The sequence below is a fragment of the Porites lutea genome, chromosome 11 (assembly GCF_958299795.1).
Source record: "Porites lutea chromosome 11, jaPorLute2.1, whole genome shotgun sequence".
NCBI classification, from domain to species: Eukaryota; Metazoa; Cnidaria; class Anthozoa; order Scleractinia; family Poritidae; genus Porites; species Porites lutea.
In genome coordinates, this window is record NC_133211.1 from 17,844,124 (window position 1) to 17,870,008 (window position 25,885).

General features: G+C 38.8%; 2 protein-coding genes across 4 annotated transcripts in view; one reads left to right on the top strand and one right to left on the bottom strand.

Annotated features, from left to right (window-relative positions):
- Nucleotides 1-1,011: 1,011 nt before the first annotated feature.
- On the top strand, nucleotides 1,012-13,347 carry LOC140951504 (myc protein-like). 2 transcript variants are annotated; one of them, XM_073400763.1, is made up of 3 exons: nucleotides 1,012-1,225; nucleotides 11,209-11,786; nucleotides 11,966-13,347. In XM_073400763.1, exons 2-3 carry the CDS (start codon nucleotides 11,210-11,212, stop codon nucleotides 12,427-12,429), a joined length of 1,041 nt encoding a protein of 346 aa, XP_073256864.1. In that variant the 5' UTR covers nucleotides 1,012-1,225; nucleotide 11,209; the 3' UTR covers nucleotides 12,430-13,347. The 2 variants fall into 2 exon arrangements, with proteins under 2 accessions (XP_073256864.1, XP_073256863.1); XM_073400762.1 differs by lacking the exon at nucleotides 1,012-1,225 and adding an exon at nucleotides 10,736-10,889.
- A 5,434-nt stretch (nucleotides 13,348-18,781) lies between these two features.
- Nucleotides 18,782-25,885, bottom strand: part of LOC140953412 (nucleolar protein 4-like) — a 30,715-nt gene continuing 23,611 nt past the window's right edge. For both annotated transcript variants that reach the window (XM_073402893.1, XM_073402894.1), the window contains 5 exons: nucleotides 25,874-25,885; nucleotides 24,475-24,687; nucleotides 23,140-23,184; nucleotides 22,710-22,884; nucleotides 18,782-21,320 (listed from right to left, as the gene is read on the bottom strand). The exon at nucleotides 25,874-25,885 is cut by the window's right edge and continues 159 nt beyond it. In XM_073402893.1, the coding sequence (XP_073258994.1) occupies nucleotides 21,157-21,320; nucleotides 22,710-22,884; nucleotides 23,140-23,184; nucleotides 24,475-24,687; nucleotides 25,874-25,885 (609 nt within the window). In that variant the 3' untranslated portion in view covers nucleotides 18,782-21,156. The remainder of the gene's footprint in view (nucleotides 21,321-22,709; nucleotides 22,885-23,139; nucleotides 23,185-24,474; nucleotides 24,688-25,873) is intronic.

A 25,885-nucleotide genomic window follows, 5' to 3' on the forward strand; every position in this document is an offset into this window, starting at 1 on the left:
CACCAGAAAAATCTAGCAGAAACAGCGAATGATCTTTGAACCGTTCTGTCTAATGTTTAGTCCACCTGAGTGAGTCGCAAACTAAAAGCGTCAGCACAAAGTAGTCATGGATTCCTTTGTCGTATTTCAAGACCAAAATTCTTGAGAGGTAGTTTTTGTCTAGATGACACTATGATAAATTATCTCGATACAAAGATAAAGAAATGAAACAAAATTTTTCCTTGTGAAGGTGTCTTCTTTGACGAATGAGGTGGACTAGCTTCCCTATGACACCTATCGAGTTCCCGCGCGTCCGATTTCCCGCCTTATTTGTTGGGAGCGTATCGTAAATTATCGATAAAGCCTTTGCCGAATTTTTTTTTAAAATAAGCGCTGCGGTGCTTATTTGGGCCTTTAGGAATTAACGCCCCACTTTTGTTAAGGCGTTTGATATAAAAAAATATTAATTTAAACCATAAGACCTCGACCAACTCGCGAGTTCTAAAGTTTTAATGTAGGGAAACTCTTCAAACCGGGTTCATATAACAGTTCGAGGTACATATTTTATACTGAATTGTAGATACCTAGTACGCGCCTCACTTAATTCTCTCTACATTACCCTCAGTGTTTAACCCGTAGTTGAAATAAGCGTCGCTCTAGGATGAGCACGCACCTATGACAGGGAAAATGAAATAAGCGCCGGGGCGCTTAATTGATCATTTACGGTAAGCAACGTCGACGACAGCAAAGAGAACGGCCAAAAAGCATTAGGTTTAGATTAGCTTTGCATGTGACACACTTTTTTGTACATTTCTTCACCGTCGTTTCACGGCGCGATGTGAAGCCATCGTCGTCTATGCTAAGCCGCTCCCATTAATTTTCCTCCATCGTTTTCACTTTTGAACTGCTGCCGCGCGCGCAGGTTACATTTCTGTCACACCATCACGGAAGGTGGTGACCTTGAAATCACCCTTGGACGGTATAGAAGCCCTGAATTTTGATATTTCTATCGAGGTATGATGATGGACACGTGCGTTGTCTCGCTATTTTCATGTGTCGTGTACGCCAGTCTCCGTAATTTTCGGATCAACACGCAGCTTCTTATAATCGTTATTCCACCGGTGTCAGCTTTATCATGCACAGGAAGAAAGAGAGAGAAGGAGGAGGAGGAGAAGTATCGAAAGAGGACCAAATCTACAGTTAGCGTGGTCTACGACCGCACTCGATAGCAACACACTTCGTTGAGGTACAGCTATATTTTTTATTAACCTTGTGAATCTGTTAATGACATTAGTTTCCTAGATTTAAACCTTTTGCAATTAATTCAAACCACCTATTTTTAAGTTCGTTTCTAAAAAAAAGTTTTCTCAGTAGTCCGAAGTCGATAGATTCAAAATCAAACGATTGACCTTTTTTGAACAGGATCAATTCGAATTCTCGAATAACAATTCTTGATTACGATTTTCTTCAACTCAGCTAGAGAACAGATGTATGGACAATTAATCAAAAACTACTGATAATCTCCTCTCGTCTCAGTTATTTTAAAGCACTTGGCTTGAAAGTGATTGCGATAAACACTTTTAATCACGTAATTGTTGCAGTTCCGAATGTGTACTCCAAGAAGCGGTCTAATAAGCTATCATTCAATAAAAATATCATTAGCAAAAGTGTATGATTGCATCATTAAAATTAGCATGAAAAAGACCTCAAGTGGGCCTTTTGCGTTCTCCCTTAACCTGTTTAGACTGTTTAACGGCCAATAAATGAAGAAACTTGTGTGCAGAAAATCGCCTAGTTTATACACATCAAAAGATAGTTCAAAAGAGTCTTTTAGCTACTATTTTTTTCCGGATACTAGACTCAAGAAATGGACACGTACGTTGTGACAGCGTCACTGATGTGTAACCGCAATGTATCTACACGTATGAATGAGTGAATGAACCTTAATAATTTTGAGTGTCTGAATACTATATTTAGCTGTTAAACTGATTGGTGACATTAAAATAAAAGTCAAAATTGAAAATAGAAATAGTGCTATAAATTATGCTGAGATAAATTTTAAAATTTGCCATCCTCAAAGAAGTAAACAGTATTAAGCTAGGATAGGTCTAGGTTTCGCACGACATCCGCATAAACTTGACTGAGTTATCATGAGAAAATCAAACCAAATTAAGAAATAAAAAACAAGGAAAGTGTTTAAAGGGCCCCTCGTGCTCATCATCCATAAAATTCTCAGGCGCTTAACATAAAATCTACTACATTGATAACCATCGAGAAAAACTCCATAAGCTTTAATGCGTGCGTGATTATGACGATCAGAAAACCTCACAAGGTTATCATATAATTACGTGATAATTCTTCCCATTAGGGTCTCTAATTATGCCTCTAACCAGTCCTATAAAAACCCATCAGAAATCCATGCCAATACACGAAGCGTTCTTCAAGAGCGGGAAAAACGTGATCCGACAATTTATGATGCTCTGATTGGCTGAGTAACTGGCGCCAGATTTTTAGCTAATCATGCTCATCGGTGCGAATTTAGACCTCAACTGTCGTGAAATCACTGCTCTAATGAACTCGATCAGTAGGCAGCAAATGATTTTTGTCTTAACTTGTTACTGATAATTGTTGGCATAGACCAACCTAACCATCATAACACTTTCTCTGGTTCTCCTCTCTTCAAAAAGTCTATGCACGTACGATCGTCAATTTGGAGTCTTGTATCAATGTAAGAAGTTCAACTAAAGTATAGATCTTCTCCGGGCTCAACACTTACAATCACCTTGGTTTTAGTGGCAGGGGTCGAGACAAGAGTAAACGTATTCGAGGAGACAAAAAAAATTACACAATGTAGGAGGGTGGCCTTAGCTTTCCACGGTAGACCTTGGACCGGCTACGGCTGTATAAACTGACAATTCTAAATCAGCCATGATCCAAGGAATTTGGGTTAAATCGGCACAATTTGGAAACAAATAGTTCACTTGACAAATATCATAGCTTAACTATTAAAGCAACTAAAAAACATCGTTAGTGGTTGGTGTTTTGGAAGTTAGGATCAGGGGCACCCAGCGATAATTTTCGGAAAAATATCTGTTCGGAAGACGATTTGAGATCTAGAATTTTTGGAACATTTGTTGTAAAATTTCTTGCTTGCCTACCTCTCCTAGGATTTTCGAACATCTAAAAAAAGGTAAAAATGCCCATTTTCAACGGATTTTTACCCTAAAAAGGTCACCTAGAATTTTCGGGAGCCTTTTTTCTGGCTGAAATTTTCGAACAGGTAAGTTTTGATCCCTAAAATTTTCGGATCACTAGACATTCAGCTAGGAAATCCGAACAGATGAAAAATTTATAGGGGATAAAAATATGCCCAAATCCACCGTTTAAATACTAAAACAAGTTTAACAATGCTATGTGTAAGTGGTTTTGAACTATATTCTCGTTGGGGGCCCCTGTTAGGATGTTCGCCGGTAAAATACTGTCAAAACCTCTCACCTACCCGGCGTACCGTGTGGCACGGGATTTTTGCGGGTTCTAATTTTGCGATATTTCTAGCGATCCGCAAAAACAAGTTCCCGCAAATAAAAATTACCGGAAAAATTTACTCCAGAGAAAATATTCTCTAGCTTAAATTCACCACACAAAAATACAGTACCGAGAATGTCTGTTCACTTAGTCTCTTTCTTTCAGAAACAAAGCGGTATACAATGAAATACTGACGCACACCGTCATTTTGTTTGAAAATATGTATTTCTATTGCACGTACTCAATAAAAACGAAAATATTATTAATGCTTGGTACTGGGTACTTTATGAAAATCGCAAAAATTAAATCCCGGCAAGAAAAACCAATCTGTCCCAATCGCAAAAATTAGTTCCCCAAAACACAAAAAATCGCCAATCCGCAAAAATAAACTCCGGCAAAAATTTCTTTCCAGACGGTAGCCTATGTCCAATATACCGTCGTTCTGAATGATTCTAGCAGAGTTGTACCGTATTCTCATGCATTGAATGGTTTGAATTTGCTTGCGATTTTCACTGGAAGTTAAGAATGGCGGGTGAGCTGTGCAACAGAATCAGATCGCAAGCTTGTGTTGCCTTTCTTGGGAATGTAACAGTAATGGGGAATATGTAGGATTGCGCCTTTTTTAGTTTACATCGGTTTCTAGGTGATGAAAAAGTCTTATCGGTTTTAAACAGGTTGGAGGCGAGCGGAACCCATTGATAGGTACCCGAGTGATAACGCACGATGGACGCCTCTTTTCCGTGACTTGGGCTACACTCGATTGTTGTAAAATTCAATGAAAACGTCATGACTAGAAAGTGCAAAAAATTTAATGCAAAACACATGTTAGAAGATCACTAAAAGTTCCTGTTTTCTTAGGCAGTTAACATCAAAGAGTTTCGAAACCAAAGCTGATACTACTTTGCTCTTCTTCTGTTTCGATGAAAGTAAAACTTTTTTAAAAAAGAAAACAATATCAATGGAAGCTGCAGACCGTTGATAAGTAAAATTAAAACCCACAACGCTGATATGATCCGTGTGCTAAGAGCACGACACGGAATGACTAGTCAGGGTATATGCCGGGTATAAACCACTCTTTCTTTCCGTGAGTACCACCTCACTGGCTCCAGACACTATACAGGGTCATTGTTTCGGCTACAGACAAGTCGAGTTGTTTCGCTTTTTTCCTGTCATAATTTATTGTAAAACTGAAAGAAAAACACCACCATCAGTGGAGTATGAACTTATAAATAGCTACAATAACCAAAAGATAATCAGAAAGCTCTTTCAGAAAGTGAAACAAATTGGATTGGTGACGTAGAAAATTAACTCATTACGTACGTCATCACGTTTGTACCCAGTCCCGCTCAAAAGTCTCAGACTCGAGTAAAAACAAAGAATGCTTGTAGATTATACAGCTTTATTATCGTCGGGGAACAAAACCAAATATTGATATACCAGAATAACATCAGAAATGATTTTGCACGCAAGTTTCAAAGCTGAAAAACGACATTTATTTAGGGACGTTATTCCCTGGCGATGAAGAGATGTAACACCAAGACAACTAAAGAATGCCTCTACATTTAAAATACATTTTTTGTACCGAAATTCACCTTCACGTGCTCCTTCGAAATTTACAGTCATTGACGGTATTTCCTTTCCCTTTTATAAATTGAATTTACATATAATTGGACATAATAATGGCTGTTTGCTTTTATAAAACGAAAGATTACAAATCTTGCATGCCAACGAGACAGTACATCTTTGATCGTATCTGCTAGACCTTTCCGAACGTGATCTTGTTAAAAGTGATCCGTTCAAAAAATAGTTTGTTGTCCTGTCACGTTTTAGACGCTCTCTCCTCTTTGTTAGAAACACCGCAACTTTAGTAAGACGGATATTGGTGCTTACTTCTCGAAACCGCCGATTAAGAATCTTCCATTTGGCTAAATCCCAAACAAACAGACGATTACGAGCCTGTATTGACCTTACTCAGCCATGACAAAAGACATGTTGATTGACGGCCACAGTTTTACGGAGCTGATTTCATGCAAGTAGTTAGTTTTCTGTTGGCTACCAAGAGTAACAGAACTGAGCTAGCAGACTGAATTCTAGAAATTTGCCGATTGATTTGATTTCCCACAACCATATAACCGCAACTGAGTAAGAAAGGTCAGTAAATTCACTAGTTTTAAAAGTTTTTTCTCTTTTTTTAAGGGTAACAGAAAGGTATTCTCGGCTTAAAATGTAAAGAACAGTAGACATTTCTTGTATTGCTTACTATAAATTTTACGTTTAGTTCGAACATTAGAAAACTTTTTTGTACTGAAACTTGAAGGCTGGCCATTTGGCTTTTCCAGCATGATTTGCCCGCAGGAGGACATTGAATGATTTTATTCTCATTCGTTCACTCTCATTCTGTTTCATTAAATCTCAGCCAGTCGTTCATTTGGTCCAATGGATTTAGAGCTAGGAATAAGCAATCTTACAATCCGGCCCCAATGCAGTGTGGGTGGTCAGTGCTCTTTCAAAAATGAAAATGACGCCTCGGAGTCTCTTTCTCTCTGACATGCTCTGACTTCATTCATTCATTTTTTCATGTATTTATTTGTTTATTTATTTGTGTTTTTGGTCTAGTCATTATCCTGGTGGAAGTTGCCTTAGAACTGCTCTTTTGAAATCTTACAGGATTTTTTCAGTCGAATAAGTTTCTATGCATGATTTTCAACTCCAACGATCTTCCTAAGAGTAATATAAGCGATACGATATGCGGTTCATTTTTCCTTACGCTTTTAAACATATCACTAGTTTTTGGAGACGGGATATTGAGAATTAAAATGTATAGTTGAATTACCGTTTACTAATTAACGGATAATATGAAGTGTTAGTCCTGCATGAATGGACGGAACTTGCAGTCTTGTAGCTAATGCCTTACGGAAATAACTGGAGGGTGTCAGACTTGTCAGTGGATTATAGACCGAACAACTAAATATGATTACTTTTAAAACACTCGTCAGTTATTCAATGTAAGTGCAACTGTACTTGAACTGGACAATAGCTTTGAATGGGGTAAAACATGCATGAATGAAAATGCGCAAATCTGATATTGTCTTAGCCGGTATTCATGTTCATTTTTAACTCATGCAAACAAGCTACTCTGCTCACAGACTTGTTGTAACCGAAAATCCCGGTTAAGGAACCGGTGAAATCTGCTTTGCCCACCCCTTTCCGGCTAGCTTGCTGTCCGCAAAATATATAATCCTACTTCTGGAAAACCGTTATCACTATTCCATTTCTCTTACTCGAAATTACTAATCACACATAAAATTGTATAACAAAAATAGGTGTAATCATTAGGATTAAAGTCCTTGTGTACGATACGATTCAGTAATTTTCATTACAACAGTCTACTTTTGTTCCCATTTTGTAGTTTTTGCAACGGAAAACAATATTAACTTACAGGAATATCATACCAGTTTGTTGCGGAACGTCTGGCAACGCGTGCAAAAGCCTCCCATCTGGCGCGAAATTAAATCTGGCGCGTGTTCTTCCCAGCACCCCTCTGGTCTAGCTCACGTACACATTACCTCGGGCACAAGTTTAAAGAGTTGCACGGTTTATCAGTGATGCGGAGTAAAACGCTAGAGATTTACTGCTGACAACGTTGATTGTGATTGATACACAAGACATCACATACTAGACGATTATAGATTATTAGGCTTTTGTCACTGTATAATCACGCTGCCTATGACGCAAAAAGCGCTCCACATAAATCGAAACCTTCAAAGGTATCTCTGATTTGTATGCCAAGTGTTCTTGTTACAAGAAGAGTAAAGATTTCAAGTGTCCTTAAAAAAAATAACCTTTAAAGGCAGCGGCACCATTTATACTTTTATTCTCTGTCGCAATTTTAAAGTGTTAATTGAATTCGGATTTCTTTTTGAACACGGTCAAAGAGCCTCTTTCCTCAAACGGGCGGGAAAATCGTTGAGCTAGAACTGAGTGCCTTTCGAAACATATCCTTACGGATAGCAACCGATCTACTAACATAAAAGCTTACTCTTTTAAACAACTAGGGGTCCTTTGGTGCTTTCTTGGGGGTCTCTAAATACTCATAATATTACCGACACGAAAGCAAAACTTAAGGAATCTTGCCGAAATAGCTCATTGACACGATGGTAAAGATATCCTTAGTTAAGGTCTTTATTATCGATGATTGGCTCTTAGAAGAATCGAGCGCCACCACTTTTCAAGTGGCGGTATTTATAGATATATCAGTACATTACTTTGGGGTACACAAAAGGTCAAGTTTTTGATAAGACAGCAATGTCATAGTTAAATGCCTTCACCGAGTTTGCACGCAACTCAAAAATTCATCATTGGGTGACTTTGAGAAACCAAACTTTGGATGTTCGGTCTGAGAGCAATTCAGGTCGAAGGAGAAACCTTAAAGGGTCGTCTTTCAAACGTTTAATTGCTTTGTTGAAATTTCGATGAAGTCAGTCAAGTGCAATTGAGGCACGCAATTGCAATGTTTAGACCAATCCAGAACTTGGCAGACAACAAGAATTTGTTTTTAAAAATCGTGACCTTTATCTTGAGTGCAAGGAAGCAAGGCGGAAAGGAAAAGAAAGAATGTTCTTCTTTGAGCTTCAATCGCCGTCTACTTGCGTGTTTTATTGTTGTGATAAAATCGTCAAGCTGTTTAACCCTTGTGGATCCTTACGATGATGGAATTTTTATTAATTTGTTTAACTAAGTTGCCTAGTGGATGAGTTTTTCCATTGCGTCCAGGAATTTATAATGTTGATATTTTAATCAGTTTAGCATAACTTCTGTATAGAACGGATTACATGGCCGGTGTGAATTCCACGATATTTCTCGTTTTTCAAGGATACTAGAAGAAATATTTTTCTACATTTCTTTTGGTGTTACCCGTGTAAAATATCGAAAACTTTCCGCTTCCTTCCACCTGTAAACTTGGGAAAGTTGATCCTAAAAACATTCTTGTTTAAATATGTAACATAAGCAAATCATGTTTAATTCTGTTTCATTTTAAAATAAAACCTGCCAAAGGCCTCGAAAGGTCACAACAAATAAATGAATCCGTTAAACGATTTTAGCAATTTTAAATAATGTTACATGTCACGAAACAAAGTTTAATACGGAAAAAGGTGCGTAGCCTTGAGGGTACTTTTTTGAAGCGAAAGCCCCGTTTTAAAAGTCACATTTTCACCTGATGTCCCGAATTCAATGCTAATGAGGAAAGTCAATTTTTCTCGCTCATTTGCAGTAAATTCGGCACGTTTGAACCGAGCCTAACTTTTTAAAAATCATTTGACAATGATTTTATTTTTGTGAAAGAGTTTTTTTCTTCTCTGTTCAAAGCACTTTTCCATTCTATTTTTACGGTAACAACTTAATTAAACAAGAATTTCTTGAGTTTATTTAAGAAGACAATAATAACAACTTTGTAAACGACTATTTACTGTCATATTAATGATACTCATTTTGTAATAGTAGACATTTAGAACATTTGTACTCTTACGTGCACCGCTATCTATAAAATTTCTTTTTTCCTCCATTGGACGGTTTGTTCATGAAATCTTCTAAACCGGTTTGTACTTTGTCCTATGACAATTCATCGTAGTTGAGCAATATTTAGGATTTAAAATATTTCGTAAGACTTTTGGGACCAATTATCTGCATACCGTATCCTTGGCTTGTAAACAAGCTTTCTTTTATTCGTGCAAGGCTGTATATGATAATTGCACGGAACAGGAAGGTTCCATTACCAGCGGTTTCGGCCTTTTTCAACGATGATTGAAGTGTAAATACAAATAAGAGCTTATCGTTGTTTCTCAGTACCGTGGAGTCCGTGGGTGGCCTTCTGCAAGAACCTGGCTCATAGTAAAAACGCCTTTAGGTGATAAAATAACAATCTACTGAGATAACAATGCTAAATGTGTCACCAAACGATTGCGTAATAGCGTTAGATAACTTTCGCTTTTATGCCACTCTTTTGGTGCCTTGTTTAGTTGTTAGCTGTGGTGTGGTAGTGTTCTGACTCATGCTAAGTTTTTTGTTCCGTTCATTTGCCTGGGATGATTGCTTTTGAATTCGTTTAGATAACCTGAGTGACCTTCTTTGCTGCCATTTTAATAAATGAACATGGCTTTTCCAGTCAATCTTTCGACCTATGTCACTGTCAGTCATTTGAACGGCTTTCGCGGGAAGAAGCCTTGGGTGGCAGTTTCCGGCGTCTGAATCAGCGGAAAAAATTCCACGGTATATAAAAATCTTGAGATCCCGGGCTTGAGATGAAAATTGGACTGAATAAATGATGGTCAAAGCTCACAGTCTTTCAAAAGTAATATTCGGGGACAATTTAAATTAAATCCCCTTTACACCCATTGTTCTGTTCTAAATCCGCTTGTAATTGCCGAGAAAAGTATTTCATCTCAACATTAAATCCATCAAGACCTTAGAAATATAGGTCATTTCATCTAATATCTATTTATGCAATCTCTCAGAGCAGAGCAATCCAACAGATCTGTTGTTTGAAAAGCTCCCAGAGTTGGTTTATCTATCAAGCGGCGTGACTTTGTTTCCGGTCGACTGCAGAGAGAAAATAGACTATTCTTTTGACAGTCATGTTTTAATCCTTGATCTCAATGGCTAAACTCAAATCTGCGGACTTGACAGCTGCACATTAAATACTTTCGTATTAAAAATTATTTTGATTGAAAAGTTTAAAAAGAATTAGCTATTAACGGTCGTAGCTTTCGTGAAAACGTTGAGAAGTGTTTAAAGTGTGATATTTGTTATGAGAGGGTTCATTACTATAAAAGCTCTGTTTTATGATAAAATGACCTCTAAAATGTTACTGGGTGTCTTCAATCTGTCGATAGGAAAAAATTCCTTAAAGTGCTTCGCGTTTGTTTATATTCGGGACCCTGGGGACTTTAAGCCGCTAAAAACACAAACAAGACCTTCATATTAGCCGAAGAGTTCGAACACCGTAGCCCAGCTGAAATATGCAGTCCAGGTTAAACCTGTTTACAATACAGCAGCAAATCAGGTTAACGCACAGAACGCGGAACAAATGTTTTCCGAGAACGTCTTTTTGGAGAGAAGGATTTCACGCTTGCAGTGCTCTGTGAGTGAAGTACTCACGTTTGGAATGACGTTGTTATGGTAACGCTAATTAGCTACGCTTTCTGATTGGCCAAAGGTTTTTGTTAAAATATTCCTGAAAATTACGCAGGAGAATTGAAATTTGCTTTGCTTGTACGCCCCGTTCCTTTTCTCAGCCGCAGAAATTCGGGCTAGTTGCCGTCGGAAGACCTCTAGAGGAAACTCCAGGCACTTGAACTGCAGCAGTGCAGTCCCCGGAATTTCAGAAGGTAAAAGTGACAGAGAGTGCTTTTGATTGTGTCCTTGAAGCTTCAGGCTTTGCACCGGCGAGTTTTCATTCATTCAGCAATGTCAGCAGAGATTTAACTGCGCACCGATTTAAATGACCCTCTCGGGAGCAACGACAAAATTCGACTTCCACCCTTCAAACTACTAAACGAGTAAACTTTTGACGATTTTTAACAGTTTGATATCGATGCAATACTAAGTTTTAAGACTTCCTTCAAAAGATAACATTAGAATCCTTTCATATCGATTGTATAACAATTTGTAGTGTTTAGAGTGTGATCTTATTTCCGTTTCTCGTAGAATGGCTGTTCAAGTCGAATCCTTGTGCAAACCGTTTGCGCTGGAAAACGACCCGGACGCGACTTACTTCTTTCATTTGGAAAAAGACGAAGTTGCTAGTGATGGCTACAGCTCTCCAGTTCCATCCCACGACATTTGGAAAAAGTTTGAGCTGCTACCGACACCTCCCCGCTCTCCATCACGATCACCGCGGCACTCGCCAATTGACATCGTTTCATTTGGTGGAGATTACGGCTCTGTAGCGGACACCTTGCAAATTGTCTCGGACATTTTGGATTTAGACGGGGACAGCTGTTCAGCTACACCTCTAGCTACTGTTGAAATTTCTCTGACCAGTCTGAAGTCCAAACTCATTCAGGACTGTATGTGGAACGGTTCAAACTACGAAAGTTCGTTACCGGATTTTAAAAGTCTTGGTGCCGGTATGAACGCCGAGGACCTGTACGAGACTCCTTGTTCGACTCCTCCGCCAGTTGAATACGTTAGCTCTGATTGTGTGGATCCTTCCACGGTTTTTCCCTATCCTATTAACGAATCACATCATAACTTGTGCGGATCTCATACATCTAGCGATTCAGGTAAGATTTGCAATTAAACTCATCCAACGGCCATACTTCTATTTCCTGTTCAATTGCAACTTAAAGCTTTAATAAATTTTCTCATAATAGTGGTTTCCTGTGTTCGCTTTTCGTTGATCGTTTATTTTTGGGGATAAACTTGTAATTTAGTTGGTTTCTTTTTATTTACTGTTTGATAGAAGAAGAAATAGACGTAGTGACCATTGAGAAACCAAAGCGAAAGCGTCTACCGCAAGTCACTGACGAACCACCGGCAAAACGCCTAAAACCAGTGGCTGTGAAACCGAAAGCGGCCATGTCTTTTCCTAGTCCTACAAAAGAGAGTAAAAAAGACAATATAAAGCGACAAAGTAGCTGCACATCAGACGAAGAAAGCGAAACTAGCAAGAGAGCAACTCACAATGTTCTTGAGCGGAAACGAAGGAATGACCTCAAGACAAGCTTTCACGTTCTCCGAGAAGAAGTACCCGACCTCAAAGAAAATGAAAGAGCTCCTAAAGTAACTATCTTGCGTAAGGCAAAGGATTACGTCGATAAACTGAAAAAGGATGAAGTAAGACTTCTTGCAGAACTTGAAAAACTACGGCACAGAAACGAAGAACTTTTAGAGCGATTTTATTCACTAGGACAAAAGCGAAAATAACTTTTTTGTTTGCTCTAATCTACGTGTATTAACTCGTCTTTTACTCAAAAGAACTAAGATGAAGATTGTATATATATAAATATAAAGCCTAAAAGAATATGTATTTTGTAAAGAAAGCGTAGGATCCTAGAAAATTTGGTCCAATATTTGTCTCGATTTAGTTGTGCGACTGTAGCAAGTAGCGCTTCCGCTCTGTAAACCAAATTTCATTCAAAGTGAAGATGATAAATTTTTGCGTTGTCTCAACGCTAAGCATTTTGTGATTGGAAAATAATGAAAAAAAAAAGTATGAGCTTTCCTTGTCGACATTGGCACTTTTCTTTATAGGACGATAAGTTTTACTTTGATCTGATCTTTTTTTTGACTGCCAAAGTTCGAATGAATGGATATAATTTGCATATATTGCGTCAAAGCGCGGGAAAGACTCGTATAGATTTCCATAAATTGACGTCTATGATTAGAGCTGTAGGTTTTGTTTCGAGTCCTTGGGGACTGTAGTTTTGCTTGATTTTTTCAGATAAAAGGAATGTTACATATGTTATGCGTGAAGTTTTCGAACAGAATTCTGGATACCCGTTTTTACTGTGTAAAACCATGGTTGGCCGCTTTCGGCTTTTGGTGCAAATGAATTTGGATTGAAAGTTCAGTAATTTGATCCGTTAGGTTAGTGTAAGTTTAAATCCAAGATTAGCGTATTGTTTGTATTTAGTAGAAAACCCTTTGCGATGAATGTTTCTCGCCAATTAGCCTCTGATTAATGTTTGAGGTGTGATGTTATTGCGAAAGTATGTAGAATGTTAACATTCAGGAGTCGAATTCTCGTGTTTCTCGGCCGTTCCCGGGAAAATAAGTATGTAAACACTGCTTTGCTTTGCAAGCAAACAGATATTAAAGATCACAAGTTCAGGATTGTCCAAACTTGCTTTGTAAACTGTGAGAAATTCCACGAACGCCACTTTGTTCAGAATGAATGAACTTGGTTGCTTGGTGCATTGTGCGGTAAGATTATGTTAAGCCTTCGCGAATGTCGCCGCATGACTCTTCGATCGACGCCTATCGAGTGTTTGATCGGTAAAACCAGACCTGAAAAATGTTTAAGCATGACGCCTGAACATTTTCTATCCCTTTTCCTTAACAGCTGAGCTATTATAACATGGTTAAATAAGCCTCGTGGGGGTTATTTACTGTATATTTTTAAAACATTTTATGGTTCTTGAACCGTAACGATGCTTCACAGGCAGCTACTTATATTGCTATTGAGTTAAAATATTTCATAATATTTTCTTTTCCATTTTTCAAAGAGCCAACAGGCTGTTGGATTTACTTCGTTCAAAACATGTGAAAATTCTTGAGCAATTAGTCGGCGCATGGTACATCCAGAGGTCAAATTTTTGGGTCGAGCGCGTGAACGAGAAAAAGTTATCCGCTTTCAGAAAGGCCGTGGGAAAATAACGACAGCTGATAGTGAAATTGTAGTTGCATTCCTGTGCAATTACACATTTCCTGTCCGCTAAGAATATCACTGGAAATGACGTGGGCAGTAGTTGATCTGTGGCCGTTTACGTTTCTGCTTGAGCGGGTATTTATGATGTCTCACGCGACAAGTCAAGTGTGTACGTTTAGTGATACCGCTATTTCTGTAAACAATTTCCGATTATTTTAATTTCTTACTATGTGAACTTCAATCTGGATGCTGGCAACTATGTCTGCAAAGCTGTCTGCAGAAACCCTTGCTGATTCTAACGACAAACTGGCGATGGAAATCTACAGGCCGAGCAGAATTTCTCACACCCCGGCCCAAGCCAGGCTAAAAGTCTTGAGATTTCTCAGTTTGAAAGCAAGCTTGTAGGTGTTAATTTGTTTCCGAACGGGTAGCTGATAAAGTTATTAATGAGAAAGGAACTCTGCTTTATCAAAAGACAAATATATATAACACGGAAGGGTGTGGTGAGGGTTTTTCCGCAATAGAAAAGCTGTTTGCTTTAGGTCGGATGTTTGTTTTCACTGATGGTCTTGCGTGGATGAAAGTTTGCGAATTTCTCATCAAAGGAAATATAATAATATAACTTTTTAAAACACGGAAAAAGGCGATTTGCACTGAAAATACCACAACATTCCACATGTACAACAGGGCATTTATGAATGAAGACTAGTAACGCAAATGAATGTGTGACATTGTAACGCAATCTATTATGGCGAAATAGCGAAAGAGGGGCAGGATAAATTCATGAAATGTTTCAAGATGAAGCGAATAGTAATACCGTTACTTGTTTTTTTCTTCTTCTTCTTTTTTTTTTCCAAGCAAAAATAAGAAAAATATTACGAGCATATCCTTGATATCCTTGATTGTATTGTGGCTGAAAGATTTTGTCAGTTCCGGTCAGTGGATCAAACATAGATCGCTAGGTGTAAACCTGCGATCTAAAACTAAAGTTAATAAAGGGATGATCGAAGGCAAATGAAGAGGAGGCGATGAAACTAGCTTCAAAAGAACACGAACTCACCACAAAGCTCATCTAGGTAGTTTTACTGATTGCAAAATAAGATGCAAAACAAAAGGGTAGAAAATTAGGTACGTGCTCGTTGCTGAACGGAGACATTTTGGGCGCTTAATTCACTTCCGGTGCTGTGGCTGAGTGGTTTTAAAATTGGTCAGTGATCAAACAACGAAAGACGGAGATCAAACTGTTTTCAAAAGGGAGTGAGCTAACCACCAAGCGAGTCTGGTTTGTTTTATTGATTGCAAACAACAGAAAGCGACGTGCTCTTCTTGTGACTGTGGGGTTTTGGATTTGAATTCACTTCCGGTGCAAAGGTCGAGTGCGGCCGAGCGAACAAGGATCAACAATGGGATGGAACTAATTTCAAAAGGAAGCGACTGACCACAAAGCGCGTCTGGTTAGTTATATTGATTACCATCTTGACTGTGGTCAGTCTGCGCCACACGACGCCTCTTGTTTTCAATCGCAGAGCATGGCAAAGTCAGCGAATGCTTTCTTGCCGAAATAAACCTCAATGCGAATGCACTTGAAATGGCTACAAACTGTCTGTCTATATTGATGGGAGGTTTTTGATGAGAATACATTCATACAAGGCTATTTGTTCACCCGCTGTTTCAAATACTTGTATACAATATAAGTCCGTTGCAAGTACTATTACTCTCCACGCCTTCTATCCTGTTGTTGTGAATCCAGTTCTTTAAGGGATTTAACAACAGGTGCATACAAATTTATTCAGTTGATGTTTATTGCCAAAAGGAGAGCATCTATTGAAACTACCAGCGGAATAACACCCCACGAGCAGAGGGTACTATTTCGCGATATGTCCTTGCGTGGGCGATATGTATTTTCGCACGCCAGTACACAGAGGGTCCACAATAGGTTTGGCGGGATGCGGGATTGGGCTATTTTTCGTGGTGATACTCGGGATGGGAGCTAAAAAACAGAAGCGGGATGCGGGAATTTTAATAACCAGCGGGAGCGGGATTTCCTATTTTTATGGGGATGGGATGCGAGAATCGTAAGGGAAAAATAGTGGGATACGGGAATTTAGTTTTGTCTTGACAAAAAATTTATTAGCGTTGACCAGGAGCCCCCTGCGTTGACTGAAAAAAAGTGGTTCTTTAGTGTGTATACGGCCTTTGTATCAAGCTATGAACGGAACGGCCTGGGGTTAAGAGTGTTCGAACCTATCGCCATTTACCTTTTTTATTTGTAAATGGTGACTCCTGGATGCAGTTTTTAAACAGTTTCGTGTTGGTCATGGTTTTGTGTTAAAAGGGTAGCTTCATATGATATCTACACCCTGGCTCCAGAGCTCCGAAATACCTAGGATGAAATAAACCGTGCCTAAGGTTGATAAAGCTCCCGAGGATTCGCCGCGAATTTCGTCTGCACGCAGGCTATTTAGACTAAGTGTCCGGGACATACCCGCAGCACCCCCTCGCGCGCACACACTTACACGCACGCACCTAGCCTTCATGCCTGCTTTTCTTCTTTTGCTCGCGGAAGCGCCAATTTGAAACTCCAAAGGAGAAGAGGAAACAGTACGAACATAAACAAGGCGGTTTCGCCCGCCCAAAATACGCCTAGCACGCACGCGGCAGACTCAGTTTGGTGGAAAGGCAGTTGATTTTTTCTATTTTGTATACTCTGAGATCCGTTGCAGTAGTCTGCTACAGAGCCGTTTTTAGTGTCGTCATGCAACATTCCAATCTCAGTAGGGTACCAAATAAAATGTCACATCTCCTGTCAACGCCAATCGATTATAGAAACTAAGAAAGAGCCGAAGCATATTCAAAAACTGTTGTACTGGCTTTGAGAGAAGTATATCAGTAGCGAAACTTGTAAAAAAAAACATGAAATTAGACCGGCGTAAAGATAGGAATGAATATCCATGAAAGATCCATTACTGCAAGCTCCTTCAATGCAATATTGTCATTTGATGGAAATCATAATTCAAAACAAATTAAAGAACTTATTAGCACTCGTTTATTACAAGATTTAATAAAAATTATGTTGATCGATGCTTTGCCACAGGGGGGTTTGCCACGTTTCCACCCATTTAAACGGCAGGGAATCGAATCAGCAGGGGAGCACCCTGGAATCCGTGGGAACGAGACGCAATATTAATTTAATTCACTTCAACTTAATTGAGTCGGTCTACAAGGGTGATGGAGGCTCTCCTGGGAAATTGCAAAGTCTGGCATTTCGAGTTATTAAGAATCGTAAAGACCATCAACTGGGATCACTCCTTCTCAATCCCAATCACTTTCCTTGAACAGTTTCGACTTTTAGATATTTCGATCAACAACAATTTTCCAGTGAATACACTACTTTAAGGGCTCGGCAACATCATTTCTTAGCCCAGACTTTAGGTAACCCTTTTTAAACAATTTAAAATCTCAAACTCTCCGAACGAAGAGCATCTCTAACCATTTGAAGAGCGAGTCCACACCGTCACGCCCAAATATACACACTGTTACTGTCTCATCAGAGAGTACTCTCTTCCAGTAGAAAGCAAGGTGTAAAGGAGGTGGGGAAGGGGGCATTTTTCATCTTGTTCTATCTGGATATACCAACCAAGCCAATCCCCCCGGACATCTGTAGGAAGGGGAGGTATCAGTCAGGTTGTGAGTTCCCATCGTAGGGCATTAACAGCTTTCCCAAGAATATGACAACCGAAAAGTACGCCAATAGTCGCCCGATGTAATAGAATCCAAGACAGTCTTGGATTCTGGATTCCACGTTGTGGATTTTGGATTCCGGATTCCAATCGTTAATGGGAGCCTATTCCAGATTCCAAAGCCTCAAAGCCTAGGATTCCGGATTCCACAAGCGAAAGGATGGATTGACAAGCTTAGAATTAACTGAGATCTCTAAGGTATAAGCTCATGCATGGGCGCCTGCTACGCAGACTACAGGGTTTCAAAGGAGATTACTGTCATGAAAAGTGAGTGCGATCTAAGAATAACTGAGGAGCTAAGAGGTGCAGATCTTTCAGCTTTTAGCATTAACTCACGTTTCCCAAAGGAGAGCCAAAACGCGCCATTAAACCTCTGAAAAGGAGAGAAAGTAGCAGAAATTTTCCAGATAAACATTTAGAGACTGAAATTGACCATGTGGGAGAAGGTCGCCCTAGGAAGTAGAGTCAAGTCAGCTAAAAGGAGTATAAAAAAGGCATCGCCTCCATCGACAGCATACATCAGTGTTTTCTGAACAGAAGCTTTCCAAACAAAAATAAGTCGAGCTATTTGATTTTCCAGCCAGAATTTCCGGTTTACCCCATCAGGTGAGTACCCTGGGCATGTGGCAGTGCTCCCTCTTTCCCGTTACCCGACAGGAGTGTGGACTCTTGTAGCCTTCGCTCCCAGGAGAGAGGGGGCGGCACTCAAGGGACGTTAGGGCACGGGTACGCCGCCAAGGATGTCAAACCCTGTGCAAGACAAAAATTGGCCAGTTTGCTCATTTTGCTACCCTGTTTAGGGCAAGAAAAAATATTTTATGACCCTAATTCGTTTCGTTTTGCGTACAGAATAGGAATTATATAATTTTTCAAACTAACATCAGGGAATAGAATTTTTTGGAAAAAATTGTTGGTAACACAAAAGTAGCCACTCAGCGCCTTTAAAATGGTTTCCGTTACAACGAGGCACGCCGTTCAAGAAGCTAAATAATAAATTTGTACACCCTGCTCAAGGCTAGAGCCTTGAGGCCCTAATAACCATACCCTGTTCTCTTACACATAATCGCTTACACCAAATAAGGGAGTGCTCCCCCTCCCCCCCCCCCCCCCCCCCACACACACCGGCCTTTGCTACTGGTGTGTGCACAATGAAAGAATTCAACGTCACTTTATAATTGTCAAAAAATTTATTGACATTTGAACTCTACATTAACAACATTTCAAAGATAATTTACCAAAAGAATAACTTAATGATATTAATAATTTTGTACAACCATCGCATATTTCAATAAAAACATGTCCTGAACATCTCTTTTAATTGATATTTTGTGAAGGTAATAGAACACCGATGGACCCGGTAAAGAAATGTCAGAATTTAAAGCAAATATGCCTTTTCTTAAGCCATCATCCATCATTTGGTCACTACAACATGTTAATTCTGTAAATGAGGTCCATAACTTTTATCGTTGTCAAGCAAAATTCTGTCTTATAAGGCCGGATATTCAAATGAAACGTAACACAGACTGCTATTCACAGAGCCAATCAGTGTATCTATAGGTCCAATCCTAGTGCAGATAAAGACTGAGGATGTGTTGTCATGAAATCTAATCCAGCATTTCTTGAGCAACTGGGCACTAGTTGACCGAAGCCCAATAGCATTACTGTAAATCCCCTATTATGCCTCGGGGGGATGGGAGGGGGGCTTATTTATTTCAAGCACGTTTGAGAGGAGGGGGGAGGGGGGTATTTGAGAGAGGGCTTATTTGAGTTACCGAAAAGGGGAAATACTGCTTTTTTAAACCAACACTGTAAAAAAAAGATGTTATTATTTTCCATAAACAACTAGGATGCAAAGTGGAAAAGCTTAAGCACATGACGTGGGAGGTCTTGCAGCCAAAGACAAAAAAAAATCCGAACTTCCAGCACATGAATAAACCATACCAGATCTATTGGTCCATTTTTCATTAATTTGGTTGTGAAAAATAAGGTGGGAGAGAAGGGGGACTTTCTTCCCCTGAAAGGGGGGGGGGGGGGGGGGACGGCGCTTATTGGAGGATTTACAGTAACCAGAGTTCAAAATTTTAACAAAACTCTCTTTTGAGCAACTCGGACAGACGGTTTTCACCCAGATAAAGCAGTGACAGTTTTCTAACACATGGTATTATACTTTCTTGATAATCTTCCTCAAAAAATTTGGTTAGAAATTAGGGGCCACCAGATTAAAAAAACGCTTGTAATGCTGTTATGTTAACGATGGGTAAAGTTCATTTAAATAACCGGCCCATAAAGTTTACTAAACTGACTACAGAAGCTTGCTAAATTGTTTTGTGTAAAAAAAAACAATAGTATAATTGATAGATGATACAGTTATAGTGTAATACTTTAACTAAGGGTCATGATGGGCACCGAATGCTAATCAAACTTGAATATGAGCAATTGAGTGGGGGTTACATACATGTATAAGAAGTGTGGAACTTGAGATGAAAAGAAACAAAAAAAAGCTTGCCTGGAAAAAGCCTTGAGCAACGTTTGATAAAATGCTTAATTCTCCTTTCACATTGCTTTATAATTTTGTAAACAAAACATGTGAGAATTTTACATAACATCAAGAATCACATAGGATCAATTGTAGTTCTGTGCACCTTTTCATAGTCTCAAGTCAAGTGGGAGTGGGAGTGAGTATCAAATTTTTTGTAAAAATTATCGCATGATTTCACGCTTGTCTTTGCCCAGCACTCATATTCAAAATTCTCCTTCCTTCAATTCCGTGCATTATTTGTTACAGTTGATAAGTTAGCTAGATTACGATAAGTTCAAACTTCATCAGTGCAACATAAACTGGTTAATTAGGATTGAACAGTGAGTTCAAAGAGACCTTTTAAAAAAATTCTGGAAATTTGTAAGTGTTACCTATTGGTTCTAAAAGCAATATAATGATACAGTAAAGAGAAAATATTAATTGATAAATTCACAGTAAACTTTAATTAATTTGCAAACATTTTCTACAGACGGTTATTAGGGGAGATGTCATTTTCGCCTCGACATAATAATAATAATAATTTTTTAGTATTATTATTAAGCAATATTCAAAGACATAATTTATCATTTTTTAGCACTACCAATGGAAAGTTGCAAAATAAATATCAATATAATTTAACTTAATATAATTATTATTGGGGACTTATAATGAAAACTTCTACAAAACTGTCAACGTGAAAAATACCTCCAGCCTACAGGGTCCCAGAAAATGAACAAAAAAATACCCCCAAAAATATTGGGACCCTGTACAAATCTACAGTAAAATGGGTAACAAATGTATTAACAAAGATAAATTCCATTTTAGGCTTTTCAATGACAAGACACAGCCTAAGTAAGCCATTTAAGTGTAACAAAAGAATACTAATAAATATGACTTGACATCATCTTCAATTTACTCTTTCTGACCATAATTTAATGTTCAGTCTACATACAGCTTATTAAATACCTTTTTTAAAATCTCATTTCTGCATCATTAAATCTTGACCAGGGGAATGTAACATCATTTCACAGAGGAGGTAATAATGCCTCTAACTCATCGGCCGAGCGATACAGGAAGGCTGCCGACTCCCTGTAACCTGCTATCAGCTGCCTTATGGCTTGTACTTCTGTGGCGCTTATCTGACACTGTGTCAGCACCTTTGGCTTGGGCAGTGTTGGTGCACCATTTTCTGAGTTAAAAAAAACACGATAAATTGCTATGAGGAGTGGAGGAAATAAGATAAAATTATGACAAAGTTTATACTCTGGCGTTGTTTCACTCTCATTGTCCACAGGTGAAATCCCGAGAAGGCATCCTAGTAGCTAGGGTGTTTATAAAGGAAAGTACTTTCAGTTAAAATATGCAGTCATTATATCAGAAAAAAAGCTTTCCTTGAACAGGGGCCACATGGAATTGTTAGGTAATGATGATGTTTCAATGCTGAACAATGCTGAATGCCCGCAAGTAAGAAATGGTTAGGATGATGTAAAACAGAAAATTTCCAAAGGAACCACTTGAGTTGCATGATTTTGTGACAGTCATCGTAAAGTTATTGTTCCATACTCTTATGCATTACATGTGCGTCTACTGACATTCTGTGGAGCAACTGTTTTGAAAGTTTTAAAGCAAAACTGAAATTTTCATTTCTTTGTCCTATTTTACTCTCTTAAACAAGCATCAAAACCTCACAGACCACGAAAGACAAGAATCCTCATAGACCCATGGTCATGTAATTGGGATGAAGGGGTACATGGGAAAAACCTTCTTCTGACAAACTGCTAGATTCTCCTTTCAAATTGCCTAGTATTTGCTTGTGCAGCAGACGGAGAATTTGACATTTATCATATTGAACGCCTTATTCCATGCACCCCTGTGAAATTATTGCATGTCATGCTACAGAAGTGGGGAAATCAAATGGTTCTGGAACTGGTGTGGCAAGAGAATGCATCAGTGGGTTTCATGTTCTTCCAGTAAACTGTCATGCAACAATTTTGGCTGTTAATATCCTGTCCCTTGGTCTCCAGCAACAAGTAACAAGTTACCTTTTAAGTGTTGGCCAGGGTTCACAAAAGGAAAGCAATAATTAACAATTAACTCTTACTGACACTTGACCTATCTCATGCCAAATATTATGGGATGCAACCCAAAAAACAGTAGACATTGAAGGAAAATAAAACAAATTGGGCATCTGCCAATTTTAGGCTTAAAACTATTACCAGTGCAATTTTATGGTGGTGTTAATAACAGAGGAAATACTATCTGTAGCAATGGAGAAAGTCACTGGACTGCTGCCTTGCAGGTGGGTAATTTTTTCATACAAACTCATAAAACTTTGCAATGCCACTAAAATCCTAAGTAAGTCTTATGAGTCCATCACATTAATTTTCTTATTCTCTTTCCACATCTGGTTTTGTCAAAATTGTGTCCCATAATTTTGCAATGACTGCAAGCTGCAAAGGACCTATTTCCTTGAATTTTTAGTGGCCTAGGGCAAAACATACCGACTTCTCAGCTAGTCAGTGCAATTGGCTGGGAAAACAATGGACAAAATCTGTTTCTTGCTAATAAATATACTGACCTGTTGGTCGTTCCACACTTCTCGAGTTGGCGGCAGTGTTAAGTGGAGCATGGGAAGATGAAGCTGGAGAATGTGTAGCCACAGGTTGAGGACCCGTATTGCTTGACATGTCGCCATCAACTCTGTCATATTTTGCATTCTCTGCCTCATTAGCACAGGCAGATGCCAAAATATTCTGATAAAAAAGGAGAATTAAATAGAATAAGTGGAAAAATTAAAGGGGGGGGGGGGTAATGGGGGTAAAATAATAATCCAGAGGCTCAATAAAGAGATCTACTGCCAGGAAACACTGTACAAAGCACATGGAGCTGATGCAAGCAAGGCCGACTATGCTTGAGCCACCACATTGACTCTTGACCGACAACATCTGATGGCGCTCCTTGTAGTTAACTGTGTTAAATTTCATTTAACTGTATTTAAGAACACTTACATTGACTTCAGCCATTTGAGCTGCTGACATATTTGGATTGGAACTCTACAGAGACAAGGATAAATTGGACGATTAAACACGAACACTCAGGATAGGAGGTCACTAAATTGATACCTCTTACATATCTGGTGATGATCTCTGTCCTTCTAAATTACTATAATCCTACTTGGAAAGACAGTGGAGGAAGGAAAGGGGGTTGTTCTTAGTTTTTCTTCCATCTTCTTTCTTACTTTCAAGTTAAAATGATTCATGTTGGGTAATTTCCAAAAGTAATATTGTGCCTCCTTTTGGCTCTGATCAGTGAATTAGGAGGTATTATGGTTGAGATAACTTCATGTCGGGGAACATTGAGGGTGGCACAGTGGTAAAAGCACTCCTCTCCCATCAGTGTGGCCTGGGTTCAAGCCCTCCCACGATGCCACAAGTGGGTTGAGTTCTTTGTTGGTTCTCTTCTCTGGATGAAAAAGCAGTACTGTAAATCCTCTATTAAGCCCCCCGGAGGGCTTATTTATTTCAAACACATTTGAGGGCGACTTAATAAAGACAGGGGCCTTATTTATTTAAGCAAACACGATGGTATCAGTTCTTCACAAACAGCAGGAGAATACAAAGCAAAAAACCTTCGTAACATGAAGTTGGAGGTCATGCAGCCGAGGATAAAAAACAATCCAATCTTCCAGTTGGTAAAAAAACCATCCCGGATCAGTCCACACAAAGTTTAACAGTTGTGATTAATTAATATAGTCTTATCATTTATTAGTGAAGAATAATAAGGGGGAGGGAAGGGGGGCTTAAAAGAGGGGGGGGCTTATTTGAGAGGGGGCAGCCTAACAGAGGATTTACAGTAAGTGAATCGGAAGTTTTAAAAAGATCACAATACTTTTTTCTAGAACATGTTTTGATGTGTGTCACGTCTACATGTATATAAGTTACTACATTTGAAAAACTGTTTGAGTTTATAACAAACTGGAGAAGCATGCAAAGTTAGTTATGATTGCAAGCAAAAATTAATTAAACAGTGGAAGAAACGTGGAAAAAAACAAAGCTGTAATTGTTTAAGTTGACATAATCAGGATTTATTCAGTTGACATCCACAGCTTCCTTGAGCTTATGCTGGAATGCATAGCAGAGATGTTCTGAGCCCTGTAAAAAAGGTTGTAAATGTGAGAGGACCAGCATCTGTAGACAGGTGCTCACAGACACATGTAGAAACATGTTGGGGTGTTTCACTGGTGTAGCAAAATTTATGCAACACACCAATGGAGCTCTCCATGGATAGGATATTTCACTGTAAAAAGATATCTTGATTTAACCTTTCTTTTACTTTTTACTTACCATCTGATCAGCAGCTCGTTTTAAGGGTTCTTTGAGTTTCTTAAGCCGGCGACATGATTTCAGATACGTTCTGATTCTCTTTCTAGCTCTGTCCCTGAATTCAGGAAACTGTCTGTTACATGACTGGATGATGGCTAATATTTTCTCCTTGGGTTGTTTTGAGATTGGAACAAGTCTGTCAAGGTTTTCATCAACAAATAATCTTACAAACATCTGTGAAAGAAAGATAATGCTTAGTGTGATGGAGAACTGGGTTTTAATGTCAAGTTAAAATTATTAACTGTCAGGATAACCTGTTCAAAGCCAGTATCAACATACTATTGACTCCCAATAACTTGAACCTTCTATGGAAATTGAAAAAAGTTTGAGTTATCACGAATTCAAAGCAAATAAACAGAAGTAAGCAAATAAGCCAAAAGATGAGGAGGGAATGCAAGTATCATGCACACTTTACAGGGATGGAAACTGAATTTGAACTGGAGTGATAAAAAAAGTAATGACAAAGAATTGACACAGTTGTTTTGAAATAAATTCAGTGCTTTGGACTTCTGTACAGTGGTACACAGTTTTTTCCCCACTTGTCACATGCTTAAAACATGGTTTGAGTTATCGAGGGTAAAATTGTATAGAAATAATCAGAAGGGAAACAAAACTTACTTCTAGTTAGTGGGAGGTTCAAGTTACCGAGGGTTCGAGTTACAGAGGATAAAATTTAGGGAAAATCCAAGGGAAAGCAACTTTGGTTTGAGTTAGCGCAAGGTTTTCGAATTAGCGAGGGTTGGAGTTATTGGGAGTCAACTGTATACATGTACTCTCCACACTACTCTCCATACATATGTAGTGGGGTTCCAAGAAATATTCTTCCTCATCCAATAAAAGGTTTACTCAAATTCCACGGAGGAGGGGGGTGCTAAAGGAAAGTATGGTCCTAAAAAGGAATTTCTAGAGGAGAGGGCAGTTTAATCCCCATATTTTTGAAAGAAACATCTTTCATCACTTGGAAGGACTTGTCAATGAAACACTAATTTATTAACCACAACCACAGCACTAGTTTTCTAAAAATCCCTTTTCCACAAGAATTCAAACAAGAGTTTTTAAAAGCACATACCTAGAACACTCAACAAATTTACAACTGATGGAACAATGTAATGACAGGGCTCGAAAAAAGTCCCATTCACCCATCCAGGACAAGCAGATTTTCTTCTGCGGCAAGTAACTTTTAAATCCACTTGCCCTATGGGCAAGGGTCTACATGTAAGTATGTCTGCTCATCTTCTAACTCATTTAACTAAGACAAGCAAGAAGCGAGCCCAGGCAAGCAAATGTGAGAGCTGCTTGCTCAAAGGGCAAGCTGGAATTCAAGTTTTTTTTTCAAGCCCTGTATAATCACTCTACTCACATTAAAAGCCTT

Bases quoted from the DNA above. Each gene is read 5' to 3' on its own strand.
- LOC140951504 (XM_073400763.1), top strand. From the start codon at position 11,210: ATGGCTGTTCAAGTCGAATCCTTGTGCAAACCGTTTGCGCTGGAAAAC. The intron at 11,787-11,965 runs GTAAGATTTGCA...ACTGTTTGATAG, and splicing joins TCATACATCTAGCGATTCAG to AAGAAGAAATAGACGTAGTG.